General features: G+C 48.0%; 1 protein-coding gene across 3 annotated transcripts in view; it reads left to right on the top strand.

Annotated features, from left to right (window-relative positions):
- arhgdig (Rho GDP dissociation inhibitor (GDI) gamma) overlaps positions 1 to 21,580 on the top strand; it is a 150,560-nt gene that overhangs the window by 36,261 nt on the left and 92,719 nt on the right. Inside the window, exon 1 of one of the 3 annotated variants that reach the window (XM_086000847.1) lies at positions 17,719 to 18,175. The exons of the other annotated variants lie outside the window; for them this stretch is intronic. Within the exon in view, the coding sequence (XP_085856973.1) occupies positions 18,103 to 18,175 (73 nt within the window). The 5' untranslated portion in view covers positions 17,719 to 18,102. Of the gene's footprint in view, positions 1 to 17,718; positions 18,176 to 21,580 lie in introns of those variants that run through there. 3 annotated transcript variants of the gene reach the window in all.

Below are 21,580 nucleotides of genomic sequence, written 5' to 3'. Positions count from 1 at the left end.
GGCCTGTGATACTTTAGCTGTTATAAATTCCCATACAAAACGTTGGCCTCCAAGAGTTAAATTAACTGTCCGTTTACCGAACGTGCGAATGGCCGCACCATTGGCTGCCTCAAGGGAAGGGCCGTGACCGCCAGATTGTAGATCCAGCTTTGAGACTGGCAAAATACTGCACTGAGAACCAGTATCACACAAGAATCGTCGCCCTGTTCCGGAATCAGTAAAATAGAGGAGTTTTCCTGCAGAACCGACTGCCATGGTGAACTGAGTGTTTTTGTCAGCCCCTGTCTTCTTCGAAGTTTGAGAGTCTGCTGGAGACTTTTTTTCAACCCAACTGCAGGGTGGACGGCAGCGTCGAGCCTTGGCGCCAAAACGGGCGTGGTACATACACAAGCCTGATGGAGGAGGGCTGGACTTTGCTCGTGTAGGGGAATGACGCCTCGTAGCTGCGCAACTCTGCTGTATGACCATAAAAGACTTAACTGCCTCCGCAGCCAGCTCGGCACAGTCCGTAATCGTAGAACTGGCCAAGACTGCCTGAACTGGCTCAGGTAGCTGGCAGAGGAAAAGCTCTCGAAATAAAAAACATTGGGGCTCTGAACCCAAAAGCGTGAGCATTTGGCTCATCAATTCTGATGGTTTTGAGCCCCCAAGACCCGGCATTGCGATAAGTTTGCGTGCACGCTCTGACTTAGTTAGACCATACACTTGTAGTAAACGATCTTTTAAAGCTGAATACTTGCCCTCTGCCGGTGGATTCCCCAAGATGTTGACGACCCGTGAAGCCGTGGCGCTGTCCAGAGCGGAAACCACGTAATAATAACTGGTTGAATCCGCTGTAATGTCCCAGGTAGCAAACTGGGCTTCTGCTTGGAAAAACCATGCTTCTGGCTGCTGTTCCCAGAACTGCGGCAATTTAAGGGCAACGGCGTTCGTGTTCATTATGAATATCTCGAAGAAAGTTGTCCAATGAGCTCGAGGTCACCAATGTAGGAACGGAAGTTCCTATCCGAATAACGAAGTCCAACGCAATGAAACAAAATAATTAAACTTTAATAAACAAAATACTTTAACTGATAACTACAAGAGCAGAGGTCAGCAGGTCTGTCCAGGTTCCCAGCCTTTCTCAGACTGCCCTTAAATACTGGAAACCGACGTCATGACGTCATCACGTTTTCCGCGCCAACTGGGGGTCACGTGATCGGCGTCATGACGTCATCACGTGGAAATACAAGAACCTACACACAGCTTAAAGGTGCAGTCCACAACTGCACTACAGAGTGGTTAAAGGAATGATTACAGATTGTTCAGTGTCTCTTGGTGGCTCCGCCACATTACCCTCTTTTTCTGTTGTCACTGCAGTCTCACCCGGCACACTCTGCATGACAAAGTGCAGCAGCTTTGAGCAGCCATTCACCTAGCTCTGATTAGCCTTGCCACTAACTGCTAACACTTGTCCTTTCTTCCAGTTCAGGTTCACAAGCTTAACAGGGCCCTGAGGAAGCAAAGGAAGAAGAGGGAAGTGCACATGCAGATGAAGCATCACTTGGCATTACCCTTGCAGCACCAGCTCAGAGACTGGCACCCCGCCTGTCCAGAAGGTAGGCTAGAGGGGTCAACACTGCGAGATACACCCATCACTAGTGAACAGGAGCAAGGACTTGGGGCTAGGATGCCCCAGGGAGCGCTTGCATCCTAGCCCTGCTGCAGAGAACACAGGTGAGGTCCCAGCCTACAGAAAGAGACTGATGGCTATACACCAGGAGTGCACTGGGCTGCCTGCCAGCGAGCCTGCACACAGCGAGAGAGAGCATAGAGGAGCCTAGCTCCAACTTGTGCAGCATCTTCACACAGGGCATCGAAACAATGCAGTCAACTGTGGAGCAAGTGGTTAGCTCCATGAACACTGCATGCGTGCCCCCAACAGTGGAGTCTCTGGTGGCAGCTTTGATGGGACCTCAGAGTGCTGACATCTTGGCTCTTGGTGCCACACTCTCCTGGCTTTCGAAGCCTGAAGGAGAGTGTGGACAGGGGCTTGGATAGCGTCACATCACTCCTGCAGCCGGGCCCTCTGCGGCTAGAACTCCTTGGGGTCACCCACCATGGCCATCTCAGTGGAAGATCAGAATCCTTCCATCACCCAAGCTGTAAGCACCTTGTAGGAGCACGAGAAAAGGCACAAGAGCGCAGGAGTCAGGGACTGAAGTTTGCACAAGGCTGACTTTTGGTTCTCAGTTGTTAATGTTTGGGAATTATGAAATTAAGACTGATGAAGCGTTTTGGCGTTTCTGACTTTTTCTTAACTGAACATTCCTAGTGTTCTGAGTGCAACACCCAAGAAGGTGTACACTTTGAGGGCATTCATGTGGTAGGTATAAGGACCTGGATGAGATGTGAGGAATAGATTTTGGTGCATTTAGGAAGGGAAGAATGATTCGTGAACTTCTGCTGGATGATTTGCTGCCTCACAGCTGGTGGGATTGGTGGCCCTTGCTCTTCGTTGTCATGCTTATCTTCATGTTCCTGCACTTCTTCCACCCCAGGTGTCTCTAAGGGTTGGTCCCTTTGCAGGGCAAGGTTTCAGCGGGCGCAGCAAATAACAACGAATTTGGAGACTCTATCAGGGCTGTACTGCAGAACGCCTCCAGAACGGTCTAGGCAGCGGAACGTCTGCTTCAGAAGGCTGATGGTCCGCTCTATGGGAGCTCTAGTGGACGCATGGCTTCGTGTCTGTGTCCAGGTTCCTGACAGGAGTCATGAGCCAGTGGTCAGGGGATACCCTTTGCCCTAAGCAGCCAGCCTGACACCCACGATCTGGGTGGAACAGAGGGGTTACTGAGGGGTAGCACAGAGTAAACGCCTCATGACTATTGCCAGGAAACCAGGCAGAGACCTGCAGAATACACTGCCTGTAGTCACACACAAGCTGGACATTCAAGGAGTGGAATCCCTTCCCGTTGACATAGATCACTGGGTATTCACGTGGAGCACACAAGGCAATGTGCATGCAGTTTATGATAAAGAAAAAAAAGAAAAGACTTGCATTTTTATAGCACCTTTCATGACCACCGGACGTCTAAAAGCACTTTACAACCAATTAAGTACTTTTTGAAGTGGAGTCACTATTGTAATGTGGGAAATGCAGCAGCCAATTTGCACACAGCAAGCTCCCACAAACAGCAATGTGATAATGAGCAGATAATCTGCTTTATTGATGATGGTTTGAGGGATAAATATTGGCCAGGACACCGGGGATAACTCCCCTGCTCCTCTTCAAAATAGTGCCATGGAGTCTTTTACGTCCACCTGAGAGAGCAGGCAGGATCTTGATTTAACATCTCATCCGAAAGACAGCACCTCTGACAGTGCAGCGTTCCCTCAGCACTGCACTGGAGTGTCAGCCAAGATTTATGTGCTCCAGTCCCTGAAGTGGTACTTCAACCCACAACATTCTGACTCCGAGGCAAGTGTGCTACCCACCTTTTTTTAATTAATATACTTTATTGAACATTAAGAACATTTACAACATCGTGATCATTTCATTGTATGATACAAATGAATTCCGCCGCTCTGCACAGCCATTCCGCCACCACATTTTAACATCAAAACCTGAAGTTTAATTTGTCACCTGTAACATATATTAATCGATTGTACTTTAAAAATTGGTTGTAAAATACTGTCCTTAAATTCCTTTCTGAATAAAACATCCACAGAGCCTTATAATGATCTTTTAGCTTATATTTAAAATACTCTTTTAGATTGATTCTCCTCCCCTTAAAAAACAGAGCATTCCTTCTTTGCACAATCACGAATCTAGCCAAACTGAACATTAAATTAATTGCCGCTCCACTAGACTCGGGCAGACTCTCCTGCAATCCCCATCTCAAAATTGAGTCCCATGGGATTCCCATTCTCGCTCTTCGGTCCCCACCCAGCAAAAAAGCTTCACACAACTGCCAAACATAGTACTTAAAGTCATTTAACTGCGGACATAACACCAGTAAATGGGACAGAGTCTCATCCCGTGTCCCACACTTCAGGCAAGTTGCCGCCTCCACTCGTCCAATCTTGCACAAGACCGTCATGGTAAAAATCCGGTTATGAGCCAATTTGAAATCCAGTTCAATCCATTCTGGACATTTAAAATTCACCCACACTCCCTTCCAAATCCTGTTGAAGTCCAGCTGTGGGTATATACTCTGCCAAAACTCCTGACCAACAGGTGTCTTGAGTCTCCATTCTCTAAATACCTCATAGAAATCTCGAGTATTACAGTTGTCAAATTGGACCAACTCTCCCCCTTTCTCCAGTACAAAGCTTGGAAAAGCAGGATGCATTTTACTTCCTTTGGAGATTTCCGCATTTATTTCTTCCATCCAATCCTGTGGCATTGTCCTCACAATCTTCTCATACATGATTCCTATTGCTTTTTCCTCTACCTCCTGATCCTCCTCCCACACCATGTCCTTCACTATCGCTTCCGGCAACCAACCTGGAATTACCTCGTATAATACATCTTTCACAGATATAATCCCAGCTTTTATAAAAGCTTGATTAAATAAAACCTCTCCTTCGATGTTGACCCACCTGTTCAAAAATAAGGGCTGTTCTAAAAATTCCTCAGCCCCCTTGGGCATAAACTGCACACTTTTTAAAAATTGGGCCCAAGTCTCTACAACCTCCTTATAAAACCTAGGGAGAAGTTTAATCGATTTCAAAAACATATTGTATTCCATATACAATACCCCCTGCCCTCCTATCCCACTTCGTTTAAAAAAATGCTCAAAACAACTCTTCCAAAAACTTGTACTGTATTTGACTTCTGAAGAAATCTCTTCACCCATTTGATTCTAAAGGATTTTTTCTTCAAATCAATATCTGGGAAATTGAGTCCTCCCTGATTTCTCCGTCCAATGATGGTATTGTAAGCCACCAAGGCTGGTTTCCCTTCCCATAAAAACCTCACACAAGCCTCTCGGATGGACTTTTCCACCCACTCAGGAATATCCTCCACCGTCAATAAGTACCATAGCTTAGATAACAGGAGAGCAGACACCACTGTCGCTCTTCCTTGCACTTTCAACCACCTTCTTTCCCATCTTCCCAAAATCTTTTTAATTTTCATAACCTTTGGTTCCCAATTTAATCGATCCACTTTATCCCTGTCTTTCTTGCACCCCATATGCACCCCCAGAACTTCCAAAACCTCCACCACCTTAAAGGGACATTCCCTCAACCATTCCCCCCTACCCCTCCCTGCAACCTGGCATTGGGACTTACTATAATTCACTCTGGCTCCTGAAGCTCTACAATATTCCCCCACTACATCCATGGCTTTCCTCACTGACTCCCCATTTCTCAATGTTAAGGGTGTGTCATCTGCATATTGGTATATCACTGACACCAGCCCAGAACTGGGGACCACAATCCCAACTACACCTTGTTTCTTTCGCATCATGTAACCTAATGGTTCTGCTACCAATGTGTACAACAATGGGGACAGGGGACAACCCTGTCTCACTGATCTCTGTATCAGAAAATACTTGGATAAAAAACCATTACATTTAACGCAGCTAAATATGTTTGAATAAAAAATCCTTATCCACTGAATGAAATTTTCCTTGAAACCAAATGCTTCCAAAACCTTCAATAAAAACTCATGAGAGACCCTATCAAAAGCTTTCTCTTGATCTATTTTTAATACATAAGCCTCCTTCCCACTCTCTTCCATGAGCTCTATTGCATCTCGGACTGAGACCACAGAGTCTGCGATGTCCCGGCCTATGACTCCATAGGACTGAGAGGGCCAAACTATCTGCAGTAATGCCTCCTTCAAACGATTTGCCATAACCCTCGCCAAGATCTTATAATCCACATTTAATAATGTGATGGGCCTCCAATTCTTCAGACCCTGTCTATCCCCTTTATTTTTATATAAGCTCAGCTTATGATACCTCGCCTCATAGATGGGGCCAGGCTTCCCTCAATTTTAATTTCCTTAAAAACTTCTAAGAGCAATGGACTTAATCTCAAAAAATTCTTTATAAAATTCTGCACTTAGTCCATCAGATCCTGGGCTTTTCCCTCCCTTCATTCCACGTATTGCTACTTTTATTTCCGCTAATCCTACTTCTTTGTCACACATGCTTCTCTCATCCTCCTTTAAACCCTCTTCAATAAAAGCAGTAACCTCCATCGCCAAATTGGAAATGTCTTCTTTTGTATATAACTCTTGATAAAAGCTGCTAGCCGCCTCTAAAATCTCCCCACTTTCATGAACGATCTTCTCCCCAACCTTCAACTCTTCAATTAATGATAATCTCTGTCGCAGCTTCTCTTGCTCTAGAAAATATCTAGTGCATCTTTCGCCCTCCAATGCATCTCTAGCCTTTGCACGGAGAATGGCCCCCTTGCATTTTTCAGCTTGCAATAATTCCCACTCTTCCTTTAGCACCCGGAACTTAGTCTCAGCTCCCTTATCCCCTCTGTCAACTGCTTTACAGACATCTGTAAACCTTTTGTTTATATTCTCTTCTTGACGCCAATTAGCTGCCGCCCTCTTTTTCCCATAACGTACCGAAAAAACTTTTACCTCATATTTGAAATTGTCCCACCAAACTCTTCTTTCTTTCAAGAACAAAGGTTCCTTCCAAGCATTCTTTATATTTATAATCCCTTCTTTATAAGCAATTTCTTTCAGGTATTGATTGTTTAAAATCCACACCCCTGAACCAATCTCAACTCTGCTGTTCCTAATTCTAAGAACCAAAGCCGAGTGATCACTAAAAAATACTTTTTTATAATAAATCTCCATCACTTCAGAACTTAACCCTTCCTGCATTAACACAAAATCTATTCGGCTCTGTTTTAAAACATCACCCACCCACCCAACCTGCTCTGGAGAACTCCCTTTTTATGGGGTTCCGGTCCCTCCATAAGTCTCTCAAATTTAAATTTGCCATCATTTTTACAATCATCCCTCTGGAGTTATCATCCTTAAATGTCATCTGGGCTGAAATGTCCATCCGAGATAAAAATACATTAAAATCCCCCACTATACAAGGATTTTCCACCTCTGCCGCTTCAGTGAATAACCCCCGAAAAAACTCGCGACGCTTGCAATGGTCGTTCGGTGCATAGATATTAAAGAGATCGCAATTAAATCCCTCCATTTTTACCCTTAGCCGTAAAAATCTCCCCTCAGTCTCCTTGTCCACCAAGGCAACGTTCTCTTCTATGGACGGACTCACCAAAACAGCCACCCCTCTACGGTTATTGTTTGCACAACTTGCAAACACCTCTCCCTTCCAAACCTTCTGAACTCTTTCTAGGATCTCCTCATCCCAAAAGGTTTCTTGCAGACACAACGGGCCCGGTTTTCTGGATTGTGCGGGAAATTTTCGGGTTCCCCGAATGTCGGGTTCCGACTCAAAAAAAATGGGTCAGCCAGCTGCACACAATTTTCCCTCAAGTGGCCAATTAAGTTCCAGCGTGTGGACAGCCTTGCTAATTGTCCATTTCCAGTCAGAAAGCCCCACATTATGATGTCATCATTCGTGGTGCTTTTAAAGTCTCCAGCAAGCTTCTCCACCTCTGCAGGCTTCTCAACCACTCTTGCAGAATGGCAGAGGAGCCTACACAAGCTGCTGCCAGTGGCAGAGGCCGAGCTGCTGCCAAATTCAATGAGACTGTTATGTCTGACATTGGTGATAGGTACTCGATTGCCTTGGCCTGAGCACATGGAGTTTGATAGTGCTGTTATCGTTGTATTGTGTCTGACATTGGATATAGGTATTTGATTGCTTTGGCCTGTGAGAGTGTGTTTGGATCAGCCATTAAAAGCAACATGAACTGAGCTCTGCATACGGCCTCTGGATTATCTTTGCAAACGCAACATTTGGCGATGAGGATGGCTGAAATCTCTCTTCCACCACCTCCTCCCTTCTTTGCACTACCCGGTGAGCCCCTGATCCCATGGGTTCGCTGGTTACAGTCCTTTGAAACCTACCTCATTGCTCTTGGACTAGAAAATGTGAGTAACGCACGGAAAAAGGCACTGTTATCCCATTGCTTGGGAGCGGAGGGCCAGCGTGTTCTTGGGACATTATGCGCAGCAGACTCAATTCAAATGTATGATGTGGCTGTGGCTCTGTTAAGCACACACTTCTCTGCCCCACAAAGTGCCCTCCTGCGGCGATTCATTTTTAGATAGTGTCACCAACTCCCCGGCGAGTCGGTGCATCAATACATGGCTAATTTGAGGGGGTTAGCTAGCTCGTGCAAGTTCGGTGCACTACAAGACGAGATGGTGCGTGATCAACTAATAGAGCACACCAGCAACGTGAGAGTGCGTGAAAGACTGTTACTCGAGTCCGACGATCTGTCGTTGTCACAGGCAGTCAACATTGCCTTTCAAGTGGAGTCTGCAGCCGAATGTGCAGCGAAACTAGCACACACACCCAGTGACAGTGCCCTCAGCCCCGACAGCTCTGACACTGTAATACACGCGTGACGGCAGCAATGCACGCTACCGTGGCAACAGTGTGGAAACTGCGGATCTTGTACACATGCTACCAGAGCGCAGAATTGCCCCGCGCGCGGCCAAGCCTGTCGCAATTGTGGAAAACAAAATCACTTTGCCAATGTCTGCCGCTCTGCCCTGTTGCTACAAATGAACAGTCTCAGTCCTCAAGCAGTTGGCCTATAATTCACAATGTGAGCTCTGGGCCAGTAGTGGCTTTCAAGTCATGCACAATTAACCTGAATGATGTGTGCATCCCTCTGTTGTTAGATACCGGTGCCAGCGTCTCACTGCTGAATGTGGACACATTCAAACGCTTTTTCAGCTCCCTGCCACTCTCTGCGCCCTCCACTGCCCTTTGCGGGTATGGTAATTCAAAAATTGGACTAGTGGGCTCAGTCAACCTCACTGTACGCTATGGAACAAAAGTTTTGCCAGATTTTTGTTTTCATGTGGCATGCCAAGGAGCTAACCTGATGGGACTGGATCTTTTCACTGACCTGGGTTTTTCTCTCTTGGACACCAGCGGGTCTGCGATTCTGCACGTCGCCTCACCGTGGCGCCAAACATGGCCAGCACTCTTCGAGGGTCTGGGCTGCCTGACTGCCTTCACCCACCAGCCGATGGGTGACTCCACCGTTACCCCTGTCATTCAGCCACTGTGCCGCATCCCGCTTGCTCTCCATGACGGGGTCACAACTGAACTAAAGCAGCTACTGGAAGCTGGCATCATCGAACCAGTTGATGCCTCCCCATGGGTCTCCAACCTGGTGGTCGCAACGAAAAAGTCAGGTGGTCTACGCATCTGTGTCGATCTTCGAACAGTGAATAAGGCCGTAATCCCTGACAAATACCCACTGCCCACATCAGAGGAACTCACAGCGCAGTTCTATGGTTCCATCCTGTTCTCGAAACTGGACCTTCGACAGGGCTATCTACAGGTTCCCCTCCACCCCAGCAGCAGGGACCTCACTGCTTTTGTGACACATGCTGGTGTCTTTCGGTATACCAGGATGCCATTTGGACTTAGCTCTGCACCCAGCTGCTTCCAAAAGGTGATGTCCTCTGTGCTCGCGGGCATTCCTGGGGTGGCCATCGACCTGGATGACATCGTCGTAAATGGGCCCTCGACCTCCACTCACGACGAACACCTTCACAGAGTTTTCATGGCTCTAGCAAAACACAAGCTCACACTGAATGGCGAAAAGTGTGTCTTTGCTGTTTCAGAGATCGAATTTGTGGGGTTTCGGTTGTCGGCTGACGGTATATCCCCACTCCAGTCAAACGTGGATGCCATTCACAGCATCACAGAACCCAGCTCTGCAGCACAGGTTGCCTCCTTCCTTGGCATGACTGGGTACTACCTGAAGTTTTTGCCCCAGTACTCAGCCACCACAGCCCCACTGCGCCAGCTCCTGCGAAAGGATGAGCTCTGGGTGTGGTCACAAGCCTGTACGGAAGCTGTTCGCCTCCTCAAATCGCAGCTCACGTCGCCTCCAGTGTTGGCTCACTTTGACGTCACCAGCCCCACCCTCGTCACCTGCGACGCATCCGCTGCAGCTGTGGGGGCGGTGTTATCGCAGATACAGAATGGAGTGGAGAAACCAATTGCCTTTGCCTCCCGAGCCCTTAGCCCCACTGAACAGAAGTACTCAGTAGGCGAGCGTGAGGCGCTGGCGTGCGTCTGGGCATGTGAGCGGTGGCACCTATACATGTATGGCCGTGCCTTCACCCTGCGAACAGATCACCAGGCTCTCACTGCCCTGCTGTCGACATCCGGCACAGGCCAGAGACCACTGCGTCTATACCGCTGGTCTGACCGCCTCCGCCAATACAATTTCAGTCTCCAGTTCACACCAGGACGTGACAATGTTGTTGCAGATCTGCTCTCCCGCACTGTCTCTGCCCCAGCCCCACTCGTCGGGTCTAAACATGTGGAACAGGATATCGTCCAGATGCTGCACACGCCTCTCCAAACCACAGTCTCTCTCCAGGAGCTCAAAGAGGCCTATGAACAGGATCCGGCCCTCTCCCAGCTGTGCACCTTCATCAGAGATGGCTGGCCTCGCAAGGTGCCTGAGGAACTGTCTGCCTACTCCAGAGTTAAAGAGGAGCTCTCCTGCTGGAATGACTCCTGTGTTGCACGTGGGCTCTGCACTGTGGTCCCAAGTGCCCTTCGTGTGCGTATTTTATCCATGGCGCACGAGGGCCACTTAGGCATAGTGAAGCTCAAACAACGATGCCGAGACCTAGTGTGGTGGCCGGGTATTGACAGGGAAATTGAGGCCCTGGTCAAGGACTGTGCAGCCTGCCTTGTAAGTGGCAAGACTGGCCACCAAGCTCCTCCACCCCTGCAACCCCTTGCCTGGCCCTCTCAGCCCTGGGAGCACCTGCAGCTGGACGTCTGTGGGGAGGTCCATGGTGTCCCCCACCATCAACGGTTCCTAGTGGTGACCTATGACCTGCACTAAAAATGGCCAGAGGTCACTGCCGTGGGCTCCGTCACCTCTCGGGTCATCACCGATATCCTTGAGTCCCTCTTCTCCCGCTGGGGGCATCCAAAGGCCATCACCTCAGACAATGGCCCCCAAATGGTCTCTTCGGAACTCTCCTCTTACCTTGAGAGCAAGGGCATCCGTCACATACTGTCACCCCGAGTCAAATGGGGAGGTGGAGCGTTTTAACCAGACACTGAAAAATGGCCTCAGAGCACACCTATCCCAGGGGTGTGCGTTTGACAAGGCCCTCCTCCACACACTGCTGCACTACAGAGCCTCCCAGCATTCCACTACAGGGGTCTCACCCGCATCCCTCATGCTAGGCTGTGAGCTCATGCCCCTTGGCAGGCTCCGCCCCTCGCTAGCTCAGAGCCCTGCTCCACGGGCTCAAGCCACAGTCGCTAGACAGCAGGAGAAGATGAAACTCCGCTTTGACCAGTCAAAGAGGGCCAAGGCGCCCAACATCTCAGTCTCCGATTGGGTCAGAGTCCGCAGGCCTCACCGCAACAGTAAGATGGCCTCATTCTGGTCCTCCCCTCTCCAAATCAGCCGCCAACTTGGACCAGCCACTTTCTGCCTCACTGACGGCTCTTGGTGGCATGCCAGCCGCCTTCAGAAGGTGCCAGCACCCCCTGATGCGGGATTATACGGACCTAATCCCCAAGCCTTACCCCCAGAGTGGCGGGATGCACATGTGGCTCAGCCAGCCAACTCTCAAGCAGATATTGTGTCTCAGCCTGCTCCTCACCAGTCCCCACTTCGGCCTGCTCTTCACCAGTCCGCACCTCAGCCTGTTAGTACACGTTCTCGCCCTGGCCACCTACAGGACTTTGTCACTACATTTCATGTTTGAAATTCTGTGAGGGGGGAGGAAATGTTATGTCTGACATTGGTGATAGGTACTCGATTGCCTTGGCCTGAGCACATGGAGTTTGATAGTGCTGTTATCGTTGTATTGTGTCTGACATTGGATATAGGTATTCGATTGCTTTGGCCTGTGAGAGTGTGTTTGGATCAGCCATTAAAAGCAACATGAACTGAGCTCTGCATACGGCCTCTGGATTATCTTTGCAAACGCAACAGAGACGTCACTGCAGACCTTGGTGGATGGGGTAAGGGCCCACAGGGAGGTCCTCTACCCTCGCTCTGGGAGGAAGAGGCCTCCCAAAGAGACCAGGGCTGCCTGGATGGAGGTGGCTGCAGAGGTCAACTCTCTGGGAGTCACCCGTCGCATCTGGATGCAGTGCAAGAAGCGCTTCCATGACCTTCACCGCACAGGGAAAGTAAGTACAAAGTTTCCATCTCCCTCAACCTGATCCCCATTGCCTTTCCCCAACAGCACTCCGCTTCAGCAATCTCTTCCTCCACATCCCACTTCACAGTCACATCCATGCACCCTTACCCATTCCCTATCTCTCTATGCTCACATTCACATAACTATTCCACCATCCAGCCCTCACACTGCCTCTCACTCTGATGCTTGGAATACAACTGACAACACACAGGGAGGGCCCTTGGTCTTGCAGCCTCACAACATCTTTGTCTCCTTCTAAGTATCTATGCTATGCAATCTCTACACTCACTCCTGCACTCTCACTCAAACTCCACTTGTCTCTCTCATTGCAGGAAAAGAGAGCTCACAATAGACGAGAGTGTGCAAGGACTGGAGGAGAACCACCCTCAGTCGCCCACCTGAGCCCCTGGGAGGAAGTTGCGATCGAGATTGCTGGGGCTGACGTGCCTGTGGATGCTGGGGCAGGAGAGACAGGAGCAAGCCCGCAAGCTGGTGACAGAATAGTTCCCCATCTCTATCATTGACATAGCATGAGTTGCTGATATGATTCTGAAGCCACATCATTTGGACTTTTGAGCATATGCCAAATCCAATGTGCAAGTAGCCTTGGCATCACATCTCTAACTCTTTCCTTTACTCCCCCACAGGACCATCCGGAGCCCTCGTCGCCACTGCCGAGGAGGAAGAGGCTTTGCAGCCAGACTCCTCAGAGGAAGCTCCAGCCTCTGAGGGCGCAGTGTCAGCAGAAGTAAGTGCACCCAGCACCAGCGCAGACACTCACACTTCGGTGGGACCCTCGGGACATAGAGTAGTATTGTCACCTGGTGTATCACAGCTCACAAGTGAGCATCAGCAGAGTGTGGAGACAGGGACAGCAGTGGAGATTCCTCGTCGGAGGGCGCAGGTCTCTCTCAGCTCAGCTGCATGTTGACCCTATGCCTCTGGGTCCATCCGCAAGAGAGGAGGTGATGGATCTCCATGCACAGATGCAGGAGTCTCTGGCAGGTTTTGTCTCCAGGGTCGCTGCGAGTGTGGAGCGAATGGAGGAGTCCATGGCGAGCATGAGCAGAGCCTCAGTGGAGTCATTGGCGCATGAAAGCATCACCACGGAAAGGTTGGCAACCTCCGTGGTAAGGCTGGCTGCGGCCGAGGAGAGGAGGGCTGCGGCCATGGAGGAGCTTAGTTGCCAGGGTGTCGAAAACATGGTGAGTGCTCTGAATAGAATGGCATCTCTTGAGGAGCGATGGGCATCTATTGAGCACCGAAACCAGACCTTCATGGAAGTCCCTCTGAGCAGGACTTCCAGTGCTGAGACGAGTCCCCATGGCCCCCCTGATGTTCAGCAAGGTGCTTTCCAGCCATTTGCAGGCGCTGAGGGGGAGCTGACCCATGAGAGGGAGGTTGTTGGCACACCTCAAGTAAGTGGGGGCTCCTCCCCACGCGCTCACACTTCCATGCCACTTCAGAGCCCTCGGTCAGAGCCCCGCCGGAGTCCACACCCCAGTGAGATAGGAGTCTCAAGCCCTGCACAGCCGCAGGCGCAGCAGACTGCTGGCGAGCCCTCACAGGCTCGCCACCCCAGAGGACGCCCGCCAAAGGTGTCGAGACAGGCGCAGCAGGAAAATGAGCAAGGGGCCTCCACATCTGCTGAAGCCACAGTGGTACCACTACGTAGGAGCACGCATAAGAGAAAAATAAAGCACCACTAATCACAAGGGTAGTCACTTGGGTGAAAAGTCTTGTAAATAGTTTTAATGCCATCATTTTCCTGTACATAAAAAATCTGGTGGCAACTGCTGCAGTTATGGCATCTGTCATTTGGCGAATGGGGATATCACATAGAGGCCTTAGGATAACTTGCAGATGTCAGCAAGCTGGTCAAATAGGTAGGAATGTGTAGGCATGGGCCACTGTCCATGGTCAGTTAAGAAGCAGTGAGGCTGCAGTGTTTGATGTACCAGGCTATGCAAATCTGGCCAGGATGAGTGCATTCCTTGCATTCCGGCCAGCAATGTTCTCGCGCATTGGTGCCGCCGATTGGCGGGCCTCTGCAGGATGCTCGTTTCCGTCCTCCTCCTCCTCCTCCTCCTCAGCATCATCCTCATCCGAGGCGGTTCTGTGAGGAGCCTCTTGGTCCTGCGGAATCGGCAAGCCACGACGCTATGCCATGATGTGAAGCACACAGCATGCCATGACGATTTTGGAGACCCTGGCTGCTGAGTACTGTAGGGCTCCACCTGATCTATCGAGGCATCTGAAGCGCATCTTCAGCAATCCAATGGTTTGCTCGATAATGCATCTGGTGGTAAAAGGGAAGGTCTGTGATAGGATGGAAGGCAGGAGAGATTAAAAGACAAAAGGGATGATGGTGCCTTGCAGACCTTCCCTTTTGTTCTTTCCTCCCCTCCCACCCCCCCCCTTTCCCTGCCCCTACACTTGCTTAAAAACCTGTTCCATATCCAACTTTTTCCAGTTCTGACAAAGGGTCATCAACCTGAAACGTTAACTCCGTTTCTCTTTCCACAGATGCTGCCTGGCCTGCTGAGTATTTCCAGCATTTTCTGTTTTTATTTCAGATTTCCAGCATTCGCAGTATTTTGCTTTTATATATGTTATGGTCAGGTCTTGGTGATGCGCTAGGCAAAAACAATCACTGTGGGCAATTTTCAACTTACACCCTAAATGGACGTGAAGTGGCCGGAGTATCCGCAGTGTCTGCCTGATAACGTTGGCGAGAAGCAGAAACCAATTTCAGGTTGGCACCTCATTTCCATATGATGGGTGAGCTGTAAGCATTATTCGCATTAGCTGTTGGCAGGGCCTCGGTGTATGGCCTCACCTGAAAGATGGCACCTCCGACAGTGCAGCACTCCCTCAATACTGCACTGAAGTGTCGGCCTGGATTAAGTGCTCAAGTCTCTGGGGTGGAGCTTGAACCCATGGCCTTCTGACTCAGAGATGAGAGCGCTACCACTGATCCAAGGCTGACCTCTGATCTTGTCCTGTCGTATTAGTTTGGATAGCTTGACATGAGCAGAATTAAATGCTTTATGTGTTCACAGAATGTTACAGCATAGAAACAGGCCACAAAGGAGAGGCATTGGTGAAGGATGGCATGGTCAATCATATTGAACCCTGCAGAAAGGTTGAGGACGAGGAAGGACAGTGCACCATGGTCACTGGCACAGATCTTGTTGTTTGTAACTTTAGCTAAGGTAGTTTCAGTGCTATAAGAAAGGCAAGATTGGAGGGATTTGAGCAGCGAGTTTTGGAGGAGAGGTGCATGGAGCTGGGAGACGGTGACCTTGGAGAATGAAGGGACGCTGAAGATGGACGGCAGTTGGAGGGGATGGACGGGTCAAGGGTGTTTATTGAGGAAGGAGTGATGGTGTCAGTTCTGAACGGCAGAGGGATGGTACTTGAGGAAAGGAAACCATGGATATTAGCTGGCATGGGGGCCAGGAGGGCGAGTTGAGTGATCCGGAATTGAATGGAGAGGAAATCTAGGTAGGGAGCAGGAGGCAGGCCTCATAGATGAGATGAGCTTGAAGAGGGCGGGGAGGGGGAACATGATTGATAAATTGTAGAAGGACAGGAGTCCTGTGCTAGAATTGTTAGGAGACTTGGATTAGGGGAAAGTGATTAGGGGGAGGTTGCAGGCTGGGGCAAGAGGAAAGAGAGGAAGCTTTCACGGGAGGGTGGGGAGGAAGGCTGAAAACTTCAAAGAACCTGTGAGGCCGGGAATGGCAAGACCTCGTTATAGATTTTTTTGTTTCGCTTCCCGCCCAGCAGTCGGCCAAGTTGACAGCCTGGCTGGCAGTCGGGCGGGAACACCGGTGGCAGGAGGCTGCAGCCGGGATCCGTGGAGATGGGCCCCAGCAATCGAGGAGATGTGGTGGGGAGGGAGAAGGTTGGTGATCGGGGCGGGGGTGGTGTGGGGAGCTCGACAAACAAGGCTGGGGGGAGGAGGTCGTGATGTGGAGCGGGGCAGGAGGCCGCGATGTGTAAAGGCTTCCTTTAGGGGTCAGGGGAAGCCGAAGCCTCCCTTGAGGGGCTGGGGGAGCACTCCTGCTCTTGCTGGCCCACAGGGAGTGCTGGAAAAGGCATTTACCTTGTGGAGCCGACAGCTCCCGCCTCCCTTTCACTGCCGGGTTTCCCGACCCCTGGGAAACCCACGTAGCAGCAGTGAATTTTAAATCGGGCTCCCAATTGCACCGTGGGAGCCTGAATTAAATATGATAATGAAGTGCCCCGCCTCTCCAGGGCCAGTCACTCGGTCACCCCAATATTCGGGCAGTGGGGGGGGGGGGCGGCGGTAGTTAATATCAAGGCCTGGGACTCTGTTGCAGAGTTGGACAAAAGGGGGTATTTATGGGTGTGTTCAGTTGTGTTAAATGAGATGTATATACTGCATCGTATAGCATTTGTGAATCCTTCCCTTTCACAGAACCTTCTCAGTTGGGGGGACCAACTGATCACAAACTGCTCCAAAACTACCAGCATTTTGCCTCTGATTAGCAACAAAAAATACATTTCAAGTGGGATGATGTCACTTTGTCCCTCCTGTGAGCTGGAAATCCCAGCCTTCGCATCCTACTTCATCTTGTGGCTCAAAAGAGCTCGAATTAAAATCAAAACTGAAGCAAGTGAGCTTGAATGATTGATAGCTATAATCATGTAATTTTCAACCTTGTTGAACAGAGTCTAGTGTGTAACTGCTTAAGTCTTGTTGCTGAAGTATTGCACAAAAAAACCTGCTGTTACTGTAATTGTAATGTAAACAAATCATCATTGATGTGCACATAAAGCAATGTCCAATGGCTGTGAGAAGCAAATATAAAATGTTCTGCATCCTTGTTTATGGTTAGGCTTATAAATTATGCAGAATATACTTTGAAATATCATTTTGCACGTAGCAGATTTGTCATTTTTAGAGGGGGGTTTGGGTTAATAGTTCAGGCAGCAAAACATTTACAGTAATATTTTGCTTCATGAATATTCTAGTTTAGAAAGTAAATCTTATTTTAATCTTGTGCGGTTGTGTGAACAGGTGATGCAGTGATGGGGGAGGGGAGGATGTGAGGAAATTAAAACAATGCTCCCTATATATTTGGAAGAATTTACTTTGGCATAAACAGGAGCAAGTTAACCTTAGTTTTACTAAATTATTCTAATCGCAATTTCAAATATACTTTTTATGTGGAAGATTTCCTTCAGGAAATGGAGGAGCACAGTTTAAATACAGGAGATTTCTTGTTTATTGTGTGCACCATTGCATGGCTCCTTTAACACTGCTGGAGAGCAGTGCTTGTCTGCATTGCTAAGGATATATTATTACATTTTCCCAGGTAGCATAGCGGTGTTATACAAAGCTCAGGATTAGAAATACCAGTCAGTGAATTGGGAGCATTACATATTCTCTCTACATGGGGAAGCTTTGTGTTTGTATTCAAGTGTGTGCTGCATGTGGTGGGAGGGAGATGAGATCATAGACATCTGCGAGATAATGACTGATGGGAGTTGAGAGCAGCATAGCATTAGGGCAGCCGGCAAATCAATAGCGTCTGCAGACGAATAGGATTTTTACATTACAGTTCCTTACAGTTTCATTGCAGTCAGTGTGTAGCATGTGAAATTCTCTTTCCCAGGATTACTTTTTTTTGATATTTTTCTCTTCATATACTTTATGGGTGCAGTGTAAAAGGATATTTTGTTCTGGTTGTTGTTTTTTTTTTATTGTGCTCGGTTTTTTTGAGTGAGTCAGCATCCACACTGCTTGGAGAAAGATTACCATGCTGGGCTTGGATGTGTGTGAGTTTGGCAGCCAGCTCCTGGAACTTATGTGGCTGACAGTATGCTACAAAGGTGAGACGAGAGTTTTTCAATTACTGTTCTTTGCTTTTAAAATTTCAAATCCAGAAGCCCATCCTTTGTTTGAAGAGCTGTACAGTGGATTTCCTGCAATACCAAGCCTGCACTCCTCACTGCTGACTGAGCAGATTCTCTTCAGTATCTGTGTTAAAATACTCGAATCCTTTTTTACATTTCTGATCATACGGTTAATTAAATGAGCTCGTGGTGTAGAGATGTATTATATCAATGTTACTCTGTGATGTAATGCGCTATATATGTAAGTGTAAATTAGCATTGGTAAGCCACACCCATGTGTATCTTGCAGATGAGAAATAACTTTTTGTTTCTCAGCACTATGCCCAGTATTTGAGATAAGATTTGTTACTGTATATTGAATATTGAGAAAGGCTCTGTAAATATGACCAGTATCAGTGGTGAGATGGGCTACTATCATGGCAGTCCAAGAATTATGCTTCATCCCAATTTCTTTTTTCTTGTTACAGTTTGATCAAAATTGCTCCATTCCCAACTCTGTGTGTGTGTCTGAGACAACACAACTGAATTTTAAGTCAGTTTAATTTTTTTTTAGCAATTTGAACTCTGATCCATTCGGAACCTTATTCAGCCTACCAGAATTCACTGAATACAAAAGGCCATTTTTAAAAAACCTAATGATGGCCTTGTATTACTGAAAATTCATGTGTCATGGTTTTAGACTGGTTTGCTCCATACTGAATCAAGCTTATTGTAGATTGCATGCACATTACCTGGGGTTTGTGAAGTCCCTGGAACATGTTACCCCACCGTGGTGATGCAGCTGTGCTGAAGTAGTTTAACAATGAGAAGTATTTCTTGAACAGAAACTGCAAGGCAAAAATAATGTTCTGATTTTTTTCTTTTTTTGTGCATTAGTAATGTAAATTTATATTTAAAAGGTGTTGATATTTGTTATAGGCTACCAAAGGAAATGATGCAGCAAGACCTTCCAGGCACAACTATATTATGGCTGCACGCCCCTCCAAAAAGTGTCTCCTCTGATTAACATATGGTGCAGTTTAGGCAGGGCCATCACATGCATTGCTACTGGCTTTCAGTGCTTGAGAATGGTTATTTCTTCAGTTACCTTGGGTAGTAGCACTGAGGATTAAGTTAAATCAGTTAAAGGATGTGCCTTTCTGCAGGAAAATCAATCTCCAAGTTAACTCACTAAAATTATTATTCCTGGGATGTAAATCCTGCACCATTTCCTTTTTCGCCTTCCACTCACAAAATTGCAGTTGTTCCAAAAGAGATGCCACATTTTCTAGTGTTGAGTCTGAGGGAGAGTGCATTCAGACTGTTTCCCATCGGTAGCTGCAGTTTGGGTTTCAGCAAGGGAACACCCTGTTCACCCTGTCTGGCTAAAACCTCCCAAGGAGAGAGCTCTGCTCATGCATGGGTAAAGCTCCTCCTGCAGCAGCATTTACGCTATTTAAATGTTTAAATTAATTACAGATAGGTTTAAAATGTGAACCAGTGGTCCACAGGGTCCCTTGGTCAGCGTACATCCAGTGTGACTGTGTTGGATTTACTCACCATGTGCTGTCTGAGACTGGCCCCTCAGATACACTTTGCTTCACTCTGGATTCAGGTCTTTATTGCAACTGCTTTACTCTGCTACTAAAATTGTCGTTGAAATGAAATCTGAGTAAACTCTGGCAGAACATTATAATTTTCTGTATTTGCCACATCCCAGTGTTTTCACAGCCAGAATTTTTGTCCTGGGAAATGAAGTGCTTTTTCAGGTCGTTGTCCGAGAATGCTATCTGTAGGCATATCGCCTGCCGAGGGACGGGGAGAAAGAGAACACTAATACAGTTCCATTGGCCCTACTTACAACTCCTAGAATCTTTGAATTATACAGTATACAAGGCCATTTGGCCCATTGCACCTTTACTGGCTCTGAAAGAACCATCCACTTATACCCTGCTCTTTCCTCAAACCCTTTAAAAATGTATTTTTCAAATAATTTTCCTCTTCCCTTTTAAAAGTTATTACGGATTCTGCTTCCACCATTGTTTCTGGTAGGGCATTCCATGTCTCAACAACTTTTTGCTTTAAAAAGAAATCTAACTTCTTCCTTCATTCTTTTGGTGCTGATCTTAAATTTATACCCTCTGGTTAGCGATTCACCCGTCACTCGAAATAGTTTTTCCAAATTTAACTTAACAAAAAACCTTTTAATTTTGAGCACCTCAGTCAGATCTCCTCTAACCGTCTTTGTTCTGATAGAAGGAGCCCCAGTCTCTCTAGCTTCTTCTCATAACTAAAGCTTCTGGTTCATGGTACCATGTTAGTGAATCTCTTCTGCACTCTCTCCATGGCCCTCACATTCTTCCTAAAGCAAGTGGCCCAAAACTGGACGCAGTATGTGGCATAGGTTTACCATTATTTTTCTGTGCTATGCCTGAATTTATAAAGCCTATGATCCCATATGCTCTTTTACAGCTTTATCAACTTGTCCTCCTTTAAAGACGCTTATACCTGAATCCCTAAAACAATCTGCTTCTCTAATCCTTTTAAAGTTTTACCATTTATCTTATGTCCTCTCCATATTCTTTCTCCTAAAATGTGCTCAATCTACTAATTGTCTGTGTCCTAAACCCCGATTTTAACTGGGGCAGGAATTGGGGGTTCAGGGGCTGAAGCAGGCACAATCCATCTGCCTGCCCTCCCAGCAAAGGCCCAGGAGATTTTACCTCTTGGGCCTCATTTAAATTTCCTGACTCCCGCCTGAAGGCAACGGGGATGACGTGGAGGCTGGCGGGCGGGGGTGGTAAATCGCGCAGCCGGTTCCCCGTCAAGGTAGGTCATGCAGGGTGGGGGTCCTGGCTGATTGTGGCCGGAGGAGGGGGAGGGACATCCGGGGTCGAGGATGCTCAAGGTTTCCATGTTGGACCAGGAAGAGAACAATTCCTGACCATTGAAAAATTTAAAACGTGAATACTTACCTGGGCCTCTTCTGGTCCGATGTTGCTTGCCACCGGCTTTTACTGGTGGCTTGAAGACTGTGCACAATTCACATATCTCTGAGTTAAAATTCCATTGAGGCCCAAATGATGTCAGCAGACCCTGACACATTAATAATTATGGGGCCCCTGCCTGTGGCGGGCAGCTGCCACGCTCCCAAAAACCAAAAAGATGGCAAGAAACAGATGTACTGGGAGAAAGCAGCGTCTCTGCCCGGCCGCCATTTTAGCCTCCTACACCTACTATTCCTGTCGGGAAGGCTGAGTTAAAATTGTGGCTCTGAAGTTATACAGTCCTCTTCAGAGTCAACCATGCTCCCTATTTTATGTGTTGTCTGGAAATTTTAATACTGCATCCCTTGTACCCAATTTCACACCAGGTAGGTGTGGGGACAGGGATTCTAGGGTT

This window comes from Somniosus microcephalus, chromosome 11, assembly GCF_052327205.1.
Source record: "Somniosus microcephalus isolate GS21.2 chromosome 11, FLI_Smic_1.0, whole genome shotgun sequence".
Lineage (NCBI taxonomy): Eukaryota > Metazoa > Chordata > Chondrichthyes > Squaliformes > Somniosidae > Somniosus > Somniosus microcephalus.
The sequence above is the reverse complement of the archived record's forward strand: the minus strand, read 5'-3'. Positions and strand labels throughout refer to the sequence as shown.